This window comes from Antechinus flavipes, chromosome 1 (genome assembly GCF_016432865.1).
Source record: "Antechinus flavipes isolate AdamAnt ecotype Samford, QLD, Australia chromosome 1, AdamAnt_v2, whole genome shotgun sequence".
NCBI classification, from domain to species: domain Eukaryota; kingdom Metazoa; phylum Chordata; class Mammalia; order Dasyuromorphia; family Dasyuridae; genus Antechinus; species Antechinus flavipes.
The window spans coordinates 316902773-316922509 of NC_067398.1; the positions used below are offsets into that span (position 1 = coordinate 316902773).

Genomic DNA, 19737 nt, shown 5'->3' on the forward strand with positions numbered 1-19737 from the left:
TCTCCCACTTTGCAGTTTTTCCCCCCTTTTTACTACTTGCTTTCTCTTCTTTCATTTTCTCATTTTACCTATTTGGGATTTTGATGAGTCGAGGGATATGGTTCCATTTTCACTGAGAGTATAATTTGTTATAGTAATCTTGATATTTATTTTCTACCAGTAGTCCATTGTCTTTTTAGTTTATCCTTAGGTTCTCTTGATATGACTGAACTAATTGATACTAAGGAAGTCAAAACAGGTAATGAGACATTAGGCACCATTAAGAGAGACCCATCAATCAAGAGGCGCTACTCCCTTTCTTGCCTTCGACAACATCTGGAACATTTTGTTCATCCCTATTTTAATTACATGTTGATGTGCTACAAGTAAGTGTGATGGAATGGACAGAGCACAGGGCTTGGAATTAGGAAGATTCCTTCCAGTTTCCTCTAATATTCCTTTCTTGGGCTGTGGATTAAATTTGTGACATATAATAGCTGTGGGACCTTGCTTAAAAAATTTAATCTCCATGATCCTACAGAAACACTCTACAACTCGTATACTAAAGTGTGGATAGACTATAATCTACATTGGTATATTAAGTTTCTATACCCTGCCTGATAAAATCATAGGTCCTTCCTGTGTGAATAAAAACCATGATGTTTGTCCATCATAATCAAGAATCTGAGGGTGATATATACTGCTTAAACAAAGTGTTTCTGTTGAAGGAATTTTCCTAAAGCAGGGTTCTCATCCTATCACTCTTCTTCAATAACTGTTCTAGAATGAAATATAAACTCCTCCATGGATTATTTAAAGCATTTACAGCTAAGTAGCATATTGGATTAGGGAACTGAGCCTGAAATCAAGATCAAAGTTCAAATTCAGACTCTGACACTTAATAACTTTGTTATCCTGAGCGACTCATTTAACCATTGTCTACCTCAGTTTCCTATCTGTAAAATGAAGCTATGTCCCATGGTTGTGTTTGTGATCAGTGAGATAATATTTGTAGATCACTTAGCCTAATACCTGGCAAGTATTAGGAACTTAATAAATGGTTCTTCCTTCCTCGGTTTCCTACCTTCCATCCCATCTTATACCTGCCTCCAAACTCATTTTCCAGTATTGTTACATGTACTTTATCGGATGTTTTTTTGTTCTTCACAAAACTAAATTTCCCATTTCTGAGCCATTGCATTTGTTGTTCATGGTGGCTGAAATTCACTCCTCTCCTTGCCTCTATTTCTTTGACAATCTTCTTCAGCTTAAGGGGCTCCTTATATATAAAATATTTCATAATGGGAAATTGTCTTAGGTTTGTTCAGAACTGGTAATGAGTAGGTTAATATTATCTTGAAAAGAAGTCTCTAATGGAGAGCACTAGTAATGTTTTTGATCCTATATTTTTACTAATAAATAACAAATACTAATTTAACATTTTATATCTGATATTTAATAAAAGTTAATAAGTATATAATAAAATATTTTAAATTTTTAACCACTTTTTTATTAATACTTGTTGGGATTCTTACAAAGTGTTAAGTCATTAGAGTTGATAGAGGCAATAATTATTTAATTTAGCATGGTTCAGTATGATTGATCTGATCCTATGAGGAGATGTTATGAGCCAAAACTTGAAACAAGGTACTAAGTAGAACTGATAGAAACAATGCTTGTGTTCACACCTTTAGAGAACTCATATAAGCAAGAAGCTCTTAGGGCCAGAGAGCACTCTGGGAGGAAATCCATCATCCCACTCTCGGATCCCACAATCCCACTCTCGGAGAAGGAGCATAAATAGAGCTTCAGTGAGCCAGTCAAGTCAGCTCAGGAGAAGCCCTTTCTTGGAGATGCAGCCAGATTCATTCATTCCACTGTGGTGGCTGGCCTCCTGCACTGCCCCCACTGAGACCAAGGCTGGTCTGAAAGGCTCTCCAGAAAGCTGCTCAGCTCCAGGCAAGGAGACAAGACTCAGAAGGAGCACTCTGGGAGATTGAGAGCCAGAAGCCCTCTCTCAGAGGCAAGAGAGATTCATTCCATCTTCCACCTTTGTGCTGGCTGGAGGCTGAAGAAAGCAGAGGCAAAAGACAACTGCAAGAGCTCTCGGAACCAAGGAAAGCTGAGGCCTCTAAGAAAGCTACCCGGGCCCAAGGAAGGAGAAAATAAGCACTTGCATTTTATCAGCTGGCTGCGTTTGGAGTGATTATTACTTTCAACTGAATCTAAGGCTGCCTCCAGAAAACCTCCCCAAGAAACCTGCTCCCAGAAAACCATTATTTTAAAGAAGAGAACACCACAAATACTTTCAATGATGTTATCAAGTATATCTAGTTTATAAATGATAAAGCTCTGAAGAATAACATATTAGATGATAGGATTCAAAATATTTTGGGCAGATTAGAATGATGTACTTAATAAGATGAAAATCAATGAGGATTAATAATTTATAATCTTTAGGCTCAGAGAATCAATTATATAATTGCAGGCAGAAAGAACTCCGGTTGCATAGAAATTCTAGCACATTTATGGGTTGAATGAGATGATATCAGAGGACCTTTTCATTCACGAGATACTTTGAAATATGTTTTATTCCTTTTGACTACCTTGTGATGAGTTCGAGCTGTTAAACATTTTATGGTGAAGGTTGATAAGAAACGCATACCTATCTAGAGGCTATAATAAGCACATGGAGTTAAAATATATGGAGGTGAAAAGTCTATCAAGAGTACTATTCTGAAGAACAATCTAGCAAATGCATAGTTGTTTACCAGGAATATTGCCAGTAACTTTTCAGGATATGTTATAGAGATCTTCTTCTTCCAATGGGAAGAAAGAAAAGGTCACTTCATATAGTCATCTGTTTTACCCAATGATTTCAATGTTCTTATACTCTAATGATATTGCTGTTTTTATAACTCCATTCTGTGTAGCCTACTAAAAATCAATATTGATCATCTATTAGGTATAGTTCTATGGGACATTTGATGAGTCAATCCCTTTTATTGTGATTTCTTCTTATTGCAGAGGATGTGCTAAATGTTCCATATTGTGTCTTTCAATAGAATGAAGATTGTACTCTCAGGATTTCTTATGTCTGTCTTTTTTTTGTCGACTTGCTCAGAACAATAATTACATATAGTTTTTTTGTTTTTTGCTCTGGTTATCTGTTTCTCTGAACTGAGATGGTGAGCTTGCGAGAAAAACAGTTTTTCTAAGTGAAAAATTGATCATAATTTTTATACTTTTAAATGGAATTTATTAAATTAAACTTAATGTATATAAATATAAAATAATTTATATAAATTATGTTTTATGTGAATATAAAATTAGACTAATTTATACTTTTCAAGATAAAGATATCACAAATTCATCAGTTGTATGTTGACAAAAGGAAATTGAATGTTTTCCTTAAGATCAAGATAGTCCCAAGTCTCTCCTGTGGGAATACTTTGATGCCAAGATATCTCTGTCTAGAGTTAAGGTGCTTATGTCTACTTATGTCTACTTGACACAGTCAGAATTGTCATGCTCACCTGTGGTTCACTAAAAATTTCAACCTCTCCAATTAAGCAGCTGTCAGTGGTGTCCAAGAAAATCTGAAGGTCTCTTGGGAATGGAAGAAGAAATTCAAGATTTTGCACCTGTATGGAGAAATGCTGTAATTGGGTTGGGGCTCTCTTTTTGAAACTGTCACACAACATGTTTATTAATTTTTTTTTTTTACCATGAAAAATTTAGCTTCACACCCTAAGTAGATTTTGTTAAGTATTTGGCTTGTGGAAATTAATTTCAGCTTGGAGACATTTGACCCCTCTGAAAAGATTCAGGGCTTTTACTAGTCTTAGTGAGACCAGAGGCAGAACTGGATGAGTATAGAATAGGGAGCCATGACATGAATAATAAATGCTGCACAGTAGAGACTAGATTTTTGTATATAACATATCATCCTTCCGATAGCCCCTGCTGGGTGACATTTTGCTTCTGGGGACCTTAGTTTCTCAATCTTGCTTTAATGTTTTTCTACAACTACCTAACTTGCCAAGATGATGAAGTTTTAAAAATTTATACTTCCCAAGGTGTGTGACAATGTCAAATAGAGGGGCCAAGTCCTGGGGGAACTTTGAATGTAATTGCTTCAGGCAGATGTTTGTATTCTCATAGCCCTGTAAAAGGAGCAGTAGAAAGAACTTAGGTAGTGCTATTGCAAATTTTGAGGAATGAATGGAACTATTTTTGCCTGCGAAATATCAAGAGAAGGCACTTTGTCTTGAGATGCTTTTAGGAGTAAAATAATCTAGGTGGGATGGGGAAGGAGAACTCACAAATTATCCTCAATTGCTGTATTAAAAAAAAAAAAACTTAAAAAATTAAAGCTTTATTAATCCTTATTTTTACATCAAATTTAATTCTAATTATACCTTTCTCCTACCTGGTGAATCTTCTCTCATAACAAAGATTAAAACAAATTTAAAAAACAGTGGTATAGTAAGTGGGTAGAACCTTAGATTCTGATTCAGAAAGCCCTGGATTCAAATATTGTCTCAGATACTTCATATTGTGTGATCCTGGGCAAAACACTTAAAGTCTTTGGGTTATTGTCTCCTTTTGATGCAGGTGTGGTCCCTTTAACTATTGACTTATTCCTTTCTTTCTGATTCCCAACCCCTCCTAGTTAATGTAATTATCAATCAAAGACCTTTTGATTCATAAATCCTGGTCCCTTTGAATTCCAATAGAAGATCTGGGCCTGTCCCAGCCCCACCAGGATCTGAGCCAACTTGGGACTACACCCACAGACCCCTCTAGCTAAATCTCCCATTATAAAGGACCAAACTGGGACCCCCTCTTTTCAGAGATTCTAAACATGCCAACCTTATGCCTGGCATGTCAGGACCCTCTGTCCACTGGAACTCTATGTCTGGTGCCCTTCTTATTTCTACCTTCACCTATTTCCTTAACCTTACTTCCAAACCCCATAATAAACCTCTTTTATCAATCTAGCTTTTTCGGGCCAATAAATGCTTTTATTGGGGAATTGCACCATCACTAGACTTCATTTAACTCAATATCCTTGTGCCAAACCCAAGGGGGTTGCAGGGGAGCTCTATTTGACTCCTTTACCCCGAACTTGCCGCTAGAACTCAATTAAACCCTAATTTCATTTAGGTACCTCATATCTAGACCTCATCAGTCCTCAGCTCTGATTTTCTGGGAGTCTAGATTAGTAATATAAAAAAATCAGAATCAGGAGCAGGGGAAGGGAAGGAATTCTCCCAATTTAAAAGAGAATAGAAGGCAGGAATTAGTTACTCCTTGTGTCATGTGACAGTTTAACATTAAGGTGTTAGTGGCAAGCTTAGATTTCACTTTTCCAAAAGGCACATCATGGATCAAACAGTCCAGTACCAAGTAAGTCCAATAACAAGTCAGTCCGTAAGGAATTATTAATGACCTGACATTTATTCAAATGTTCTATCATCAGATTAGGAGACAGAGGAAAAACACAGCAGGAGAAAAACCAACCTCCACCTACCCAATTTCATCCTCTTGATCTAACAGGATTAATCAGAGTCAGAATGGGCAGGGAGGTCAGGTTAAAATATTGGGGTGGAAAGATAAAAACCTATTAGGAAACTCATACAGCAGACAGGATTGGGTGTATATTTATGTGGAAGTTCATACTTCTTTCTAGGTTCTTTTCAATTCTGAATATCTATGATCCAATGCCTGGAACAGAGACTCTCAGAATCAAGATAGCATAAAGTTAACACCACAATTCAAATGCACAGGTTGGACCAAAGAAAGGCATATGCGATGGACTCTTAAATCCCTGCACCTGATGTTGACTTGTCCTTGACTGCTTCACAGATTAACTTGCCCAGCCCTAAACTGATAAGCATTCCTTAAAAACAGAGAGGGCAGGAGTCTTAGAAACCTAGAAATCAATAACAACAGGGAGGCTTGTGGAAGTTTTGTCATTTTCTCTGGACTAGCTTGAGACTCTGGAACCTTGCCAGACAGGTGTTAGCAAGAAGACCAGTAATTCCTTCTTAACCGTGGAGTTTTGTGCTAAATTCTAGATCCAGACAACACTTAAAAGCACATGAGATCACTAGCACTATAAGAAATATATACTCTTCTGCACATCAGTTCACATAGTACATATAACATGATGTTCATAAGCATTGGTGCTTTAAAACTGATTCAGCTTTATTTGTCCCCAAGGCAATTCCCAGAACCCACCCCATTGTGCATTCAGTTAGTTTGGAATAGAGAATGAGACTGAAGGGCATAAAACTCTAGTACTCTCTGAACTCTGCCTAGATAGATACCATACCATACCATGCTGCTTTTACTTTAAAGTGCCATTACTTTTGGATGTCACTACTTTTAGAACAGTTAAATTAATATGGGTTAAATGGGGAGAGTGGGGTATTTATGGGTTTTATTCCTCTACTGATTTATTTGTGCTCTCACCTCATATTATCCAAATCTATTTTCTTGCTTCTTGAAAAATGTTACTGAAATAATGACTTTCACCAAAGAAAAAATGGAAATAATGTACAAGTAACTTGTTAATCAAATGCCGTGTGTGTGTGTGTGTGTGTGTGTGTGTGTGTGTTTGCAATTATCACTGATTCCTTTTTTTTCTCCCCTGCAGCCTCAATAAACTAGAAGTGTTTGGCTGTCATGCTCTCACAGCCAGATGTGTGGGCTGTCTGGCACAGTCCTGCCCCAATCTGCAGACCTTGAACATTGGTAGAGTCCCCAAGATCACTGATGCTTGCTTTGCCAAAATACTGGGAAACTTGAAAAAAGTAACTACTCTTAATGTAACAGGTCTTGAAATGGTAAGGATTCTTTGACATGAATTTAAGTCACTTCATCTCTTTAGACCTCATCTGTAAGATTAGGGGGTTATACTGGATAGAGTCTTTTCTAGTTTTTTTTTTGGGGGGGAGGGTATGAGCTTTACTTTATTATTATTATTATTATTTTTTATTGTAACTTTTTATTGACAGAACATATGCCTGGGTAATTTTTTACAACATTATCCCTTGCACTCACTTCTGTTCTGACTTTTCCCTTCTTTAAGATCTCTTTGGGATATAAGCCTAGTAGTAGCACTGCTGGATCAAAGGGTATGCACATTTTGATAACTTTCTGGGCATAATTTCAGATTGCTCTCCAGAATGGTTGGATTCGTTCACAACTCCACCAACAATGCATCAATGTCCCAGTTTTCCACATCCCCTCCAACATTCATCATTATTTTTTCCTGTCATCTTAGCCAGTCTGACAGGTGTGTAGTGGTATCTCAGAGTTATCTTAATTTGCATTTCTCTGATCAATAGTGATTTGGAACACTCTTTCATATGAGTGGAAATAGTTTCAGTTTCATCATCTGAAAATTGTCTCTTCATATCCTTTGACCAGATGGAGAATGACTTGATTTCTTATAAATTAGAGTCAATTCTTTATATATTTTGGAAATGAGGCCTTTATCAGAACTTTTAACTGTAAAAATGCTTTCCCAGTTTGTTGCTTCCCTTCTAATTTTGTTTGCATTAGTTTTGTTTGTACAAAGGGTTTTTAATTTGATGTAATCAAAATTTTCTATTTTGTGATCAATAATGATCTCTAGTTCTTCTTTGGTGACAAATTCCTTCCTCCTCTACAAGTCTGAGAGGTAAACTATTCTATGTTCCTCTAATTTATTTATGATCTCGTTCTTTATGCCTAAATCATGAACCCATTTTAATCTTATCTTGGTGTATGGTGTTAAGTGTGGGTCCATGCCTAATTTCTGCCATACTAATTTCCCAGCAGTTTTTGTCAAATAATGAATTCTTATCCCAAAAGTTGGGATCTTTGGGTTTGTCAAACACTAGATTGCTATAGTTATTGACTATTTTGTCTTGTGAACCTAACCTATTCCACTGATCAACTAATCTATTTCTTAGCCAATACTAAATGGTTTTGGTGACTGCTGCTTTATAATATAGTTTTAGATCAGGTACAACTAGGCCAACTTCATTTGATTTTTTTTCCCATTAATTCCCTTGAAATTCTCGACCTTTTGTTCTTCCATATGAATTTTTTTGTTATTTTGTCTAGGTCATTAAAATAGTTTCTTGGGAGTCTGACTGGTATGGCACTAAATAAATAGAATAGTTTGGGGAGTATTGTCATCTTTATTATATTTGCTTGGCCTATCTAAGAGCACTTAATATTTTTCTAATTATTTAAATCTGACTTTATTTGCGTGGAAAGTGTTTTGTAATTTTGCTCACATAATTCCTGACTTTCCTTTGGTAGATATATTCCCAAATATTTTATGCTATTGACAGTTATTATTCCAATTCATGGAATTTATCTTTGTATCTCTTGCTGTTGGATTTTGTTGGTGATGTAGAAAAATGCTGAGGATTTATGTGGATTTATTTTGTATTCTGCAATTTTGCTAAAGTTATGAATTATTTCTAATAGTTTTTTAGTAGAATCTCTGGGGTTCTCTAAGTATACCATCATATCATCTGCAAAGAGGGATAGTTTGGTTTCCTCATTACCTATTCTAATTCCTTTAATCTCTTTCTCGATCTTATTGCCGAGGCTAGTGTTTCTAATACGATATTGAATAATAATGGTGATAGTGGGCAACCTTGCTTCACTCCAGATCTTACTGGAAAGGTTCCAGTTTTTCCGCATTACATATGATGCTTACTGATGGTTTTAAATATATGCTCCTGACTATTTTAAGAAAAAGTCCATTTATTCCTATCTTCTCAAGTGTTTTTATTAGGAATGGATGTTAGATTTTATCAAATGCTTTTTCTGCATCTATTGAGCTGATCATATGGTTTTTGTTAATTTGGTTATTGATATAATCAATTATACTAATAGTTTTCCTAATATTGACCCAGCCCTGCATTCCTGGTATAAATACTACTTGGTCATAGTGTATTATCCTGGGGATGATTTTCTGTAATCTTTTTGCTAATGTCTTATTTAAGCATCAATATTCATTAGGGAGATTGGTCTATAATTTTCTTTCTCTGTTTTCAGTATCGGTACCACGTCTGTGTCATAAAAGGAATTTGGTAGGACTCCTTCATTCCCTATTTTTTCAAATAGTTTATATAGCATTGGGGCTAGTTGTTCTTTAAATGTTTGGTAGAATTCCCATGTAAATCCATCTGGTCCCGGGGATTTTTTCTTAGGGAGTTGATTAATAGCTTGTTCTATTTCTTTTTCTAAAATGGGACTGTTTAGTCTATTTACTTCTTCCTCTGTTAATCTGGGCAAGCTATATTTTTGAAAGTATTCTTCCATTTCATTTAAGTTATCGAATTTATTGGCATAACATTGGGCAAAGTAACTTCTAATTATTGCTCTAATTTCCTCTTCATTAGTGGTGAGTTCTCCCTTTTCATTTTTAAGACTAACAATTTGATTTTCCTCTTTCCTTTTTTTTTTTTTTTAAATCAGATTTACTAAGGGTTTGTCTATTTTGTTGAATTTTTTATAGAATCAACTCTTACTTTTGTTAACAAATTCAATAGTTTTTTTTTTTTACTTTCAATTTTATTGATTTCTTCTTTTATTTTTAAAATTTCAAGTTTAGTTTTTGACTGGGGGTTTTTAATTTGTTCCTTTTCTAGCATTTTTAGTTGCAAGCCCAATTCATTGACCTTCTCTTTCTCTATAGGCCTCTAGAAATGTGAAATTTCCCCTTATTACCACTTTGGCTGCATCCCACACATTTTGGTATGACATCTCATTATTGGCATTTTTTAGGATGAAGTTATTAATTATGTTTATGATTTACTGTTTCACTCAATCATTCTTTAGTATGAGATTATTTAGTTTCCAATTATTTTTTTGGTCTATTTTCCCCTGGCTTTTTATTGAATGTAATTTTTATTGCATCATGGTCTGAAAAGGATGCATTTACTATTTCTATCTTACTGCATTTGAGTTTGAGGTTTTTATGTCCTAATATATGGTCAATTTTTGTATAGGTTCCATGAACGGCTGAGAAGAAAGTGTACGCCTTTCTGTCTCATTTAGTTTTCTCCAAAGATCTATCATATCTAACTTTTTTAGTATTCTATTTACCTCTTTGGCTTCTTTCTTATTTGTTTTGTGGTTTGATTTATCTAATTCTGAGAGTACAAGGTTGAGATCTCCCACTATTATAGTTTTGCTGTCTATTTCTTCTTGCAGTGCTCTTAATTTCTTTTTTAAGTATTTAAATGCTATACCACTTGGTGCATATATGTTTAATATTGATATTGCTTCATTATCTCTGCTACTCTTTAGCAAGACATAGTGCCCTTCCTTATCTCTTTTAATTAGATCAATTTTTGCTTTTGCTTGATCTGAGGTGAGGATGGCTACTCCTGCTTTTTTTACTTCACCTGAAGCATAGTAGATTCTGCTCCAACCTTTTACCTTTACTCTGTATGTATTGCCCTGCTTCAGATGTGTTTCCTATAAACAACACATTGTAGCATTCTGGCTTTTAATCCATTCTGCTAACCGTTTCCTCTTTATGGGGGAGTTTACCCCATTCACATTTATGGTTAAAATTACCAATTCTGTATGACTTGCCATCTTGTTTTTTTTTTTTTTTAAGAGTTTTTTATTTACAAGTTATATGTATGGGTAATTTTACAGCATCGACAATTGCCAAACCTTTTGTTCTAATTTTTCCCCTCCTTCCCTTCATCCCCTCCCCTAGATGGCAGGATGACCAGTAGATGTTAAATATATTAAAGTAAAAATTAGATACACAATAAGTATACATGACCAAATTGTTATTTTGCTGTATAAAAAGAATTGGACTCTGAAATATTGTACAATTAGCCTGCAAAGGAAATCCAAAATGCAGGCCGGCAAAAATATAGGGATTGGGAATTCAATGTAATGGTTCTTAGTCTTCTCCCAGAATTCTTTTGCTGGGTGTAGCTGGTTCAGTTCATTACTGCTCCATTGGAACTGATTTGGCTCATCATTGCTGAGGATGACTTGCCATGTTGTTAACCCCTGTTTATGCTTTTCTCTTTTCCTTCTCCCTTATTCCCCCTTCCTAGTATTAAACTTATGAGCACCACTTGCTTCTCACAGCCCTCCCTTTTTAGTATCCCTCCCCCACCTGAGAATTCCTCTCCCATCTTACTCCTTTTCCTGACAATTTCTGTATTTCCTTCCACTTAGCTTACTTAGCTTACTCCTTCCCTTTTCACTTTTCCCCTTCCACTTTTCAATGAGGTGGGAGAAGTTTCACCATAAATCTAATATGTCTAATATTTTTCTCCTTAAGCCAATTCTGATGGCAGTAAGATACACACTATATTCATCCCCTTCCATTCTTTCTCTCAGATATAATAGGTTTCCTTTGCCTTTTTGTGAGATGTAGTACCCCCATTTTACCCTTTTCCGAGTACAATTTCCTTTCCACCTCTAGTTTCTAGAACAAAGTATACATGTGTTCTTTATGTATTTCTATAGCAGAAATATAATTCCCAAGATTTCTTTTTACCTTTTTAGGTTTCTCTTGAGTTCTATATTTGTAGATCAAACTTTTTGTTTAGTTCCATTTTTTCCATCAAAAACAGATGAAATTCACTTATTTCATTGAATGCCCATCTTCTTTCCTGGAAAAAGATGCTCATTTTGGCTGGGTAAGTTATTTTTGGCTGCATATCAAGTTCCTTAGCCTTTCGGAATATCATATTCCAGGACCTTTGATCCTTTAATGTGGACGCTGCTAGATCCTGAGTAATACTTATAGTGGCTCCTCTATATTTGAATTGATTTTTTCTAGCAGCTTGCAGTATTTTTTCCTTCATCTGATAGTTCTGGAATTTGGCCACTATATTTCTTGGTATTTTGATTTTAGGGTTCCTTTCAGTAGGTGATTGATGAATTCTTTCAATTTCTATTTTACCCTTTGTTTCTATAACTTCTGGGCAGTAATCTTTGATAATTTCCTGAAAAATAGTGTCCTGGAAAATTTTTTTCATCATATTTTTCAGGGAGTCCAATAAATCTCAGATTGTCTCTCCTAGATCTATTTTCCATTGTTTCATTTTTTTGGTTTTACTCTACTGATTCTTGGTGTCTCTTTGAGTCATTCAATTCCATTTGTTTGATTCTGATTTTCAATGAAGCATTTTCTTCACTCACTTTTTAAATATCTTTTTCTAGTTGTTCAATTGAGTTTTTAAGTGAGTAGTTTTGTTCCATGGAATTTTTTTCCATTTCACCAATTTTACTTTTTAGAGAGCTATTTCCTTTTTCCAATTCACTAATTCTATTTTTCAAGGATTTGATTTCTTTATCCACTCTATCTTTAAATGAGTGGGATGTGTTATCCAGATTCTCTTGCCAAGCTTCCCTTTCCTTTTCCCATTTTTCTTCTAGCTCTCTTGTGAGAGCCTTTTAAATTTCTTCTATGAGAGTTTTGTGTGTTGAGAACCAGATCATATCCCCTTTTAGGATTCATCTGGAGAAAGTCTGTTTTTAGTCTCCTCAGGGTTTAAAGTCTGCTCTCTGTCCATATAGAAGGTATCAGTGGTTAGGGTTCATTTACATTTTTTGCTCATTTTGTCAGAGAAGAATCAAAGAAGACAACTATCAAAAAACAAAACAAAACAAATGCAGTCTGCTTTTTTGGTGGGGGGGGGTGGGTGGAGATGGATGGTATTACTGAGCTTCTTCTGCAGACTGTGGGGGTAGCAGCAAGGCACTAGCAGAACAGCAATGGCTCCACTGCATCTTTGCTCTGAGATTCTGAGAGCGTGCTGAGATACTGTGAGTGAGTGTGGCCAGGTCCCGAGAGAGCCTAGCTTTTCCAGGTTATAGTCATCACCCCCTGTGTTTTTAGTTTCTCTGCTTGTCTATTGGCTTGCTGCCAGGGTAAGCCAGCACTGTAGTAAAGCTTTCCCCTCAGACACAGCTGAGATCACACCTCACCTCCCTCTGATCTGCTCAATGTGAGCTGCTTGCTATGCTCTCACTGCCACTGCCTGCCCTCAGTATGTGCCTGGTCTAACCATCCCTGCCCTCGAACAAAAATTGTAAGAAACTAAAAAATAATAAAACAAAATGTAAAGAATGAAAAGTAGAAGTAAATGTGAAATATCTCATAAGGAATACAACAGACCTGGAAAACAAATAGAGAACATAAGAATAATTTGACTACCTGAATCTTGACCCAATAATATAAGAAATAATTAAAGAAAATTTTCCTGAAGTGTTAGAAGTGGGAAATATAGAAATAGGGAAAAAATGCACCAATCACCACCTGAAAGAGATCCTATGATTTATGGCTATAACATTTTAGCCAATTTCTGAAATTTCCATATCAAGGAGAAAATTTTATGAGTACCAAGAAAAAAACAATTATGACAGAACCACAACTATATCACAAAAGACCTTGCAGTGGTTGACCATAGGTCTTGAAACATTATATACCAAACGGCAAAACAACTAGAGTTGAGGCTAAAAATATTATATCCAGCAAAGTTAAGCATAATCCTGAAAAAAAAGAATATTTAATGAATTGTCAGACTTTCGTGATTTTGTTGTAAAAAAACCCTGAACTCAATAGAAAATTTGACATACAGTGTCCAAGAGAAACATAAGATAAATATAAAAGACTAATTTCAAGGGACTCAGTAAGGACAAACTTTATGTTTTGTGTGTGGAAATGTAAACCATATGCCTAAAATTGTATTTAGTAATTGAACAGTTCTAAAGCAAGTTGGGGTATAGCTGAGTATGATGTGATTCTGAAAAGCAAAACTATAGGAAAAGGTTAAAAAAAATATGAATGAAATGCAAATGAAGTGGGAGAGCAAGAGGAATTAGATGGTGCTGGATAGGAAATAAGAGACAGACAGAAAGATCATAATGATGATTAGGAGTAGAATTTATTAGGAAAAAAATACAGGAGTAACAATCATCGATGTCATGCAAAGTTAAAGCTAAAATTGATTTAATCAAAAGAGAGACATGGGGAAACTAAACTATATGTCAGCTATATTAGTTAATATTGTTTTAGACTATTTAAAAGAACTAGATAGTATGAGGTAGGAATTTTGCTGTGATGCAGGAAATGAGTTGGAGAATTTATGAAGATGATGTTATCCTTCATAACAGAGACAGGACAAATAAGCATAGTATGGCCTTACAAATATATATATGAATGTATATGTTATGATTATAGATATCTATGTATATATATGTGTGTGTGTGTATATATATATTTTATATATATATATTATATATATATATATAATATATATATATGGCTATATATTGCATACCTAATTGTAGCCTTCTTAGAGGAGGTGGGAGAAGAAAGGGGAAAAAAGAAATAGAGTAAAAAGTGCACAATAGAGAATAAAAGAAGCAAAGAAAAAATGGACAGCTTTGAGCACAATGTGTAGTATTTATTACATAAGCTTTTTGAAAAAAAATTTATTGACTCTTACATTGAATCCTTTCATGTCATAATCTACTTATGACAATGTGTTTTCTTCTTTTTCTCTTTTGTATTTGTTTTAAATAAATAAATTTAAAAATAATTAGTAGGGGTACTAGAGATGTGAAATGTATGTATTTCAGATGAGATCATCAATTTAATTAACTAATTAATTTAATTTAAAATTTCAATTAATCAGATTGTTGTTTTGGTTAATTGATAATTAATCTTAATTAAAAATAATTAATTATTTTGTTACAAGATATCTTTCAAAAATGGAAGTGATTTGCAAAAAAGCAAAATACATCAATTTAACTGAAAGTGACCACACCCACCTCACACTACCAGAGAATGTGGAAAAAGAACAAAGGGCTTTAGTGATTATTTAACACAATCTCTTTATTTTTGGACTGAAGTACAGATTGTTCCATTCTTTGTAGAGGATTAATTTCTAGATTGTGATTAATGTGTGTTATAATAATGTGAGATATGATTTAATATAATTGATAAAATGATGCCAGTTTGCATTGAGCCAAAATTCAACCATACTATGCCTTGGCTGAGGTTTTTGACATACCATTATATTGTCAGTCTGTGATTTCCCATCATCATAAATAAATGTGATGTATTGATGTATATACCAAATTGTGCATTATTTAGAAAAAAAGAACATTTAAAGAAAGGACAAAAGGAAGAATGCTTCAGATGAATACATTGCCAGTGTAGAGGGAAAAGAGGCTTGTTATTACTTCAGAATAAAAATTTGATATAATTGTACAGCATGAATAAGGTCATAGTAACTCTGAATAGAACAAGATGTTGAAGTGCTTGAATCTTCAGTACAGAATATTATAAAACACACAAGTGAAATTGAAAAAAAAAGTTGTCTCAGCTTTTTGTGATTTGAAAATAACTACAAGGAATAAAATTGTTCCAGTGGTAGAAAGAAAGCATTTTTTGGATGTAGAGATTGAAGATTGCAATAAAGGAGTGCTCATTCAGATAAAGGCTTCAGGTTTATTTAATATAGTGAAAGATAATGGAAATGAAGTGAATAGTGGAAAAAACTTTTACTTCAGCATTGGTTGGCTTGATTGTTTTAAAAATTGAGTTCAGTTACATAATGCTAAATTTATCAGAGAAGTGGCCAGGGCAGATGAGGACACAACAGCCTACTATACTGTTCTCATGTTTTGAAGACAATAATCAAATAAAGTAGGCACATTAATAAACAAATTTTTTATGTGGCAAAGAAAGCTTATTTTGGAAAAGTATGAATTCCAGAACTTATTTTTCTAAAAAAGGAAAAAAGGAAAATATCAACCTGGATTTACACTTAATTCATTGTGTGAGAATTTAAACATGCAAATTTGCTCAGACATGAGTAAAGCTTTCTGTATACAGAGAAAGCCCAAAAGATTTAAAGAAAAATAGTTCAAGCTTCATTTAACAATATTTTAAAAAACAATAATGAATTGTCGTTATATTTTCTGTGTAGACTTTTTTTTTAGGTGTAATATTTTATTATTTTAAAAGGTTTTTTTTTAAAATTTACCTTCTCTATTACTTTCTAATAAACTTGAATTGGAAATAAAATTTCCTTATCCTATGCTATTCATTAACAAATGGATCAAAAGTTTATTTTTAAGAAGTTATTGCATATTTCCAGTGGGCTGGAATCAATGATTTTGCATGTAATCATCGATGTGCTTCATGATGTGGGGTTCAAAACCAAATGATGTGGTTCAAGGACCAACATGATATAGATGATAGAAATAAACAGATGATTGTAGACACCAAAAATTGGGATTCAGTCATGTGAAGAATTGACAATGGCCATTTTCTTTGGCAAAAGGTAGATTTATTTAGGGGAAGGAGGTCAGATAAAATGAAGGAATACAATAAACACCAGGAGTGGTAAATATGAAATAGAGTGAAAGAACATATGAAAAACAAGTTCCTCAGCAGAACATAGTAGAAAAGCAGCGCCCTGTGAGGTTGGGGCATGCTCTTAGCTGGCAGGCTAAATCCTGAAAGGAACTGAGCATTCCAAAAGAGTTGATAGCTGTAAGGAGAAGTGGGATTGGGAAGCACAGTGGAGGTAGGAGAACTACCACATGGCATGGGGGGGAAGGGGAAGGGGAAAGACACCACAAGGCAGAGGGTCATGGTGGAGTGACTCAAAAAAAGGTAGCAAGGGACTACCTCCCCAGAGGGAGGGACCCTTGAGCTAAACTCATCTCTCTGCCTGCCTCAGGGACCAATTCCTTTACTAATCACACCTAACACTTAAGACTTCATCATTTATAACTTAAAATAATGCAGATGGCCAAAAAAAAATGCATACTACATGATATTCTTTATTGATGCTAAATGGGGCAAGTGAAGGTTTCTCAGAAAACCATAGGATGAAGTAGATCAGACTAAGTTTCAGGAAGTCATGTGATCACTATTCTCAGAGAATTGTAGTCCAGAAAAGGTCAAACCCTAGGTCTAAACTTCAGGAAGTCATGTGACCTCCAGGAAGTAGACAGCCTTGCTGACCATTGGTCAATGGTTACTTCCTTTTCAGACCATCCAATTAATTTAAAAATTAAAAGGAAGGTGGGTTGGGGAATGTACCCATGTCTTTTCTACTATAAAATCCAATATCTGCTTCTGCCATGCACCATGCACCATGCTGGACTGCTCAGTTGGTGTGCTTGATCCACTCCTTGCAAGAACTGAATAAAAACTTTGTATCTAGAGACATTTCCAAGTAGTCAGTTTGGTTGGGGGGTGAGGGAGGAGGTCTAGCACCCCATCTCCCACAATACTAATTGGGACCTAGCTCTATATTTATACTGAAAAGGAGTAAAAGGTCTTGGAGATCATTTAATATCACACTTCATTTTATGGATTGAGGAATCTTAAATCCAGAGAAGTTAACAATTTGCAAGTAATCTCCTTGAGTAAAGAGATGCTCGTATTTTTTGAATTTATATATCCATTGTCTATCACAGATTTGGTCTCTAGTAGTTTAGTAAATGCTTGTTGAATCAGGGATAGGTCTTTAAAACTCAGCTCTCCTGATTCCTGGGCTAGTCCTTTTGGTCCTAAAGCTGTTATTTTGTATCTTGATATAAAATTTGGCTAACCGCACATTCTCATGGTAAGATGCTCACAACTTTTGTTACATTGATTAGTTATAATGGTTTCAATCTGTGGGCAGACAGAGACCTCTGTTGAAGCAAGTTGAAAGGGTTCTCTGACGTATGCAGTTGAATTAATATTTTTAATAAGCTCAGTTTTCTGTTTCACTAATGCCCCCCTGGGCTCTGAGGTACTCTTGCTCTATCCACAGTGCCGAATGAAGTAATGAAAAAAGAAAAATACTTTTGGCTTTCTTTAATCAAAATGTAGCTTCCCTGAGAGGAATTCTCCATTAAAGTCTGACAGTCTGCCCTCAGCTCACTTGATGCTGTAATTAGATATGTTTGGGGAAATCTTTCACAGATTCAAACTTCTGAAAAGAAATCTGCCTTAACCCTTAATCTCTTTTTATTCAAAACAACAAACAGCTCTGCCATAGTGATTTTATTTCCCTGTAATTCTGGGTGCCTTTGCTTGTACTCCATGTAAATTTAGAAGAATGTTGTTGGGTATCTCTTGTGAGAATATCTCATTTACAATAGTGGAATAAATAGTTTACTGCAAGTGGGCTGTTACAACTAGTTACAACAACACTTGCTTGGGGCATGTTTAATCAGCATTCTAATCAGAATGATAGGGCCTGATTCTAGCATCCCTCTTATCCCATCACTTTGCTATTGTTCCAAGACATTTTCTGACTGCTTTCTGTTGGCCATGATGACTTGGGAATTTATGGAGTGTGGTAACAACAACAACAAAAAATCCTTTAATTGGCTGCTGAGCCAGCAGGCTGTAGCTATATTAAAGGAGGAGAGAGGTTCAGTGAAAGGGGCATAAAAAAAAAAATGAGAGGCTTTGGGTAAGTAGGAAGGATATTACACTTGATCTTGTTCACCATTTTTGTCTACAACATTCCTTTCAAATATTTCCATAGCTACTAATATTAACTAAATCAGAGATTCACTCTCAGCTCTCACAGGATCATAGATTTAGAGCTAAAAGGGACATCTGGAAATGGAAGCTGGCTTTTCTAAGATCACACAGATAGTGAGTAGCCATACTAAGGTTTTCATCCATATTCTCTGACTCTGAAGTCAGTGGTGTACTACACTGTCTTCATAGAAGAATAAAATGAGCCAATCAAGAATATAAGTATAAAGACAACTAGATGAAAAGTTGATGAACTTGAATCTAGTTCCAGCGTTATCATGACTGAGCTGTGAGACTTAAGTCATGATTTTCAGCCCTAATAAATCCAGGGTTTTTTTCTTATACCTTTCCCCTACTATTTCTCTTTTCCCTTCTATTTAGCCTACCTCTTTCATTTCTCTCTTTCCCCTCCTACTTTTCTATAAGATGAGAAAAGTTCTCGCTGAAACCAAATACATTTAATATTCTTTCTTTGGGCCAAATCTAATGAAAGTAAGATTCACACAATATTTATCACCTTTTCTTCTTTCCTTCAATTAGAATATGATTTCTTTGCCTCTTTGTGAGACGTAATTTCCCTCATTTTACCTCCACTTTCCCCCTTTTTCTGTCACAATCCCCTTTCCATCTCTAGTTTCTTTTTCATATTATAATAGTAAAATCAGATTATACATGTATTTTTAATGTATATCCACAACAGAAATACAGTTCTCAAGAAACTGTTTTTTTTTTTTTTTATTTTTTATTTTTACCTTTTTGTGCTTCTCTTGAGTTACATATTTGGAGGTCAATTTTTTTGTTTAACTCTGGTCTTTTCATCAAAAATACATGGAATTCACCAGTTTCATTGAAGGTCCATCTTCTTTCCTGAAATAAAATGCTCAGTTTAGCAGGGTAATTTATTCTTGGCTGCATTTCAAGAACCTTTGCCTTTTAGAATATCAGATCCCAGATTCTTCAATCCTTTAATATGGAAGCTGTTATGTCCTGAGTAATCCTTATTGTGGCTCTTCAGTATTTGAATTGTTTCTTTCTGGCTGTTTGTAATATTTTCCCTTGGTCCGATAATTCTCAAATTTAGCCACAATATTCCTTGGGGTTTTAATTTGGAGGTCTTTTTCAGGAGGTGTTCAGTGAATTTTTTCAATGGTCATTTTACCTTCTGTTTCTCTGATATTTGGGCAGTTATCTTTGATGAT

General features: G+C 34.9%; 1 protein-coding gene across 1 annotated transcript in view; it reads left to right on the plus strand.

Moving 5' to 3' along the window:
* Positions 1 to 19737, plus strand: part of LOC127541231 (uncharacterized) — a 152214-nt gene that overhangs the window by 82230 nt on the left and 50247 nt on the right. Inside the window, exon 5 of the mRNA XM_051966439.1 lies at positions 6644 to 6833. Within this exon, the coding sequence (XP_051822399.1) occupies positions 6644 to 6833 (190 nt within the window). The remainder of the gene's footprint in view (positions 1 to 6643; positions 6834 to 19737) is intronic.